The sequence below is a fragment of the Pinus tabuliformis genome, chromosome 2_1 (genome assembly GCF_031772625.1).
Source record: "Pinus tabuliformis cultivar Carrire ecotype Pingquan chromosome 2_1, CPIR1, whole genome shotgun sequence".
Taxonomy (NCBI): domain Eukaryota; kingdom Viridiplantae; phylum Streptophyta; class Pinopsida; order Pinales; family Pinaceae; genus Pinus; species Pinus tabuliformis.
In genome coordinates, this window is record NC_142299.1 from 814,554,247 (window position 1) to 814,558,260 (window position 4,014).

At 34.7% G+C, this 4,014-nt stretch overlaps 1 protein-coding gene across 1 annotated transcript; it reads left to right on the top strand.

Moving 5' to 3' along the window:
- The first annotated feature begins 1,387 nt into the window (after positions 1 to 1,387).
- On the top strand, positions 1,388 to 2,897 carry LOC149203101 (protein TIFY 10a-like). Its single transcript, XM_089400112.1, has 6 exons — positions 1,388 to 1,517; positions 1,673 to 1,928; positions 2,042 to 2,138; positions 2,277 to 2,433; positions 2,571 to 2,628; positions 2,786 to 2,897. The coding sequence occupies exons 1-6, from the start codon at positions 1,388 to 1,390 to the stop codon at positions 2,895 to 2,897; spliced, it is 810 nt and encodes a 269-aa protein (XP_089256238.1).
- Positions 2,898 to 4,014: the final 1,117 nt, after the last annotated feature.

Below are 4,014 nucleotides of genomic sequence, written 5' to 3' on the forward strand. Positions count from 1 at the left end.
TTAGAGAGTCGTCTACTAGAGGGAAGGAAACCCAAAAGTCGCGGGAAAAATTTTCAATAAATCTTGTACATGTAGTGTTTGAATCTTGTACATGACAGAATGGATTAAGCACCATCAAAAACCTCCACCTAAAATTATGAAGTTTAGCGGTTCTTAAAATTTACAAAACTCCCTACTAAATTTTTTCAAAATATAAGTAATATTTACATATCTTCCCGGACAAAAAATGCATAATCGTTACACAGGGCGATTAGATATGCTGAAAATTCTTTTAAGGCTATAAACACTTTACACAATGCATAATTGTTACACAGTCCGATTAGATATGCTGAAAATTCTTTTAAGGCTATAAACACTGTACACCAGCGTTTTTAAATATGTAAAAATAACTGACCTAAATTTCAAAATAATCAAACTTAATGAAATTCTATCACCTTGGTGGAAATGGGATTCAAAATGGACTTGTTTTTAAAGAGATATTTTGGAAGTTTTTCTGTGGGTTTTTCTCGTCAAATTTTGCAGCAATTTATTGAAATCGCAAGTTTGATAGCTAATTTCTGTACAATCAAATTGTCCAAGGAGTTTTTCAGGGTGCTGAATCCAAATATGAAGTTAAAAAACCCTTTTAAATAATACAAATCAAAATTTAACCTCAATTTTTTCCGCCGGATTCTATCACCACAATCTCCAAAAAATCACACTAAAAACAACTCCATTCAAAATTGATAGGAAACCAAATCACACTAAAAACAACTCCATTCAAAATTGATAGGAAACCAAATCACACTAATGGCATACTCAATTATTAATGTATGGTAATGCACCTAGGGTGGGATTCACAATTGGGAGGAAACCTGCGGGGACAAATGGCATATTCAATTATTAATGTATGGTAAAGTACATAGCAAAGTCTCGCTTGCCCCCGCAGAAAATGGAGCACATGGTGGTTCTAAAGGCGCCAGCCACAGGCATACTCCCAGACCCTTCTTTTCCAATCACCGCCAGTTCATTTCCCGTCACAACCAGTTCATCCGCCACGTTGATGGGCACATTAAGCACACCGCTCAAACTCGTTCGTCCATCTTATATGGTTGGTATTTACGGAAACGTTCCAGATTTCGAAATGTATGTGGTTTTTTTTAACCAGACTCCACAACATGAACACGTGCGAAATACCCTTTTATTTAGCTTGCTAATGGTGATGAGCACGTGCGAAATATACACCTTTTCCTGATCACCGCCCGCCAATTATTTATCATCTTATAAACCGGAGAATAATCCAGATGTATTCGGCGCTTCGATTGATCTAGCAGTATCAGACCTTTGAGAAAAAGTAAGTTGCAGCGGAAATTTTGGTGATTTATAGGAACAATTCCGTTTGCCCGCTATGTCCCCAAGTGCATCTGTAGCTTTCGAGTTTGTACGCGTTCAGAAAGACTCTGAATCAAGTGGACCAGCCGTAAATTGCACTACTAGTTTGGAATTCGGCCCTGGAAAACAGCTAGCCAAGCCGAGAAGTATGCTTTCTTTTCCAAACGCCCTGAATTTGTCTCGCAATTTTATTGTTAGATCGACTGGTGAAATATGCAGTTTTTCCTTAAATTTGTCTTCTGTTCTTGTTTTGAAAGAATGTTTTGGCTCATGTTGTATGCATTTTTGATGAATGCAACAGTGCAAGATATGTCACGGGTAAAACCACAGATGATGCAAAAGCTGCTTTCGTCAATCGCACTTTCAGAGGACAAGCAAGGCGATTTGGCTCATGTCAATCATCCGGCCAAGGGCTTTAGTGGACGCTCTGAGGCATCCAGTCACGCGGAAATGATGGAATTATTTCCCATATGCACCGGTTTCGGTTCAAGCAACAGAGTTACAGCGAGAAATACTACCAGGCCTTTTGCAATCAGCGAAACTGCTCCGGTTTCGAGGTATTTTCATGTCCAGACATTTGTAATTTGATATATTTGCTAATTCTTGATAGCTGAGCGACCTTAAATGTATGATAAGGTTAACTTTGTGGTTTGCGCACTATTTGCAACAGATCAGTTCCAGCAAAAACCCCCGAGCAGCAGTCCACAGGTCAATTTGTTATTTTTTATAACGGAATGGTGAATGTTTACAACGTGCCAGCTGAGAAGGTATTATTTTCATCTGAGCAACAAATTTAATACATTCACAACAAATTTCGTATATATTTTTGACTAAACGTTTGCATCTTTAGTCCTCTTGGCGTTCTTTAATTTATTCGCAGGCTTATTTCGTCATTTTTGTTGCAGGCTGAAGCCATTATTAGGCTTGCCGGCTCTATAAGCTCGAGCAAGACAAGAACACCTCAGATTGATATCAGCAAAATCCAACAGATCTTGAAACCGCTGCATCATAAGCCTGCATCGAACGCTGACAACGAAGATCAGCCTGAAAGACTTCCTGTAGGTAAGACGCGGATCGTAAAATATTTTATATTGACAAATGTGGTTCATACTATTCCACAGAATGTGAAAAGCTATAAAGAAAGGTTTTCAAGATTGAAAATTGTCGTTAACATTGTTATTAACATTTTTGGCGCTTAGGCCTGCAAATTGTCCCGAAATTATCTGTGCAACATTTCCTCCAAAAGCGAAAGGAGAGGTAAATAAACTCTATATGATTTTTAAAAATTATGTATATTCAGAAAATTGAATAGCAAATCCAGCATTTAAATCAATTACGATAATTATATTTAGTGTAAATTTAGCTGACTGAGCAGGCAAATGTGTATTAAAAGGATGAATTTTTTTTGGTACAGAATTAACAGAGTGTCTCCTTACACCACGATGAAGCCAGCGACATTGCCTCGGAAAGGCAGGAAAGATTCAGACGACCAGGTCATCCTCTCGTTGGCTTGCTCATCACAATGATTTTCAGATGTCGGTGGATTGTGTTGACCATTAATGGCATCACACCGCATTTTCTAATCTTTTAACCAAATTGTTTCCATCGACATTAATTTGAGCAGAAGCAAGCACCGCCTCCACTCTAAATAAAGAAATTTCTTTATTTAGCGCCATTCGTTCTGCACAGCCAATATCATAAATATTTATTTTTATTAAACTTAGTTACACTTTTATTGTGGATGGTAAGATTACCATCGTAACATTAATGATTAGATAGGTATTCATTCATTTATTGTAAAAAAATTATTCATAATTTTATACAAAATAAAAATATAAAGGGTATCTCTTGATTGACAGGGATCTTATAGGTCACGTAAAGAGAAGAAAGTTGGTAATATTGATAGATATGAATAAAATTTCAATTTAATTTTGATTATAATATTACAAGTTAGAACAAGTCCATTACAAATTTACTAATATTTAATTATTTTTTAAATATATAAATTTCATGAAAATCTCAATAACGAAATTTGTTATGTAATATAGACTTCGTTATGTAATATAGACTGATGGGGAGATTTTTAATAGTGTAAAGTTGTCATCAACTACAATTGCACCCACATTTTTATTTGGTTTATAATTATACTTTATAACATATAACTCCACCTACTTTTTCAATTCGTTTATAATCATGCGCTATTAAGGAAATCTAAGTACTTATTTTTCAATAAAATAGAGTTATCGTAGACAAAGAGCAATGCAATGTTTATGAGTTTCATATATCAATAAAATAAATATCAAATTCCATATTATAAGTTGCAACATAATAACATTGTTAAGCATAGAAATAGATTCCACGTACCTTACTCTTATAAATTATAAATTCCATGGGAATCTAACGAAATTTGTTATGTAATAAAGATTGATGTGGTGATTTCTTTAACAAGGTAAAGTTGTCATCAACTACAACTCTATCCACGTTTTAATTTTGTTTATAATGCAACATTAATTGTATGTGTACCTACTTTTTCATTTCCTTTTCCATTATGCAATATTAAGGAAATCCAAGTACATATTTTAATTTGGTTTACAATTTTGTAACATTAACGTACAAGTCCGATTATCCTTTCAATTTTTTTAT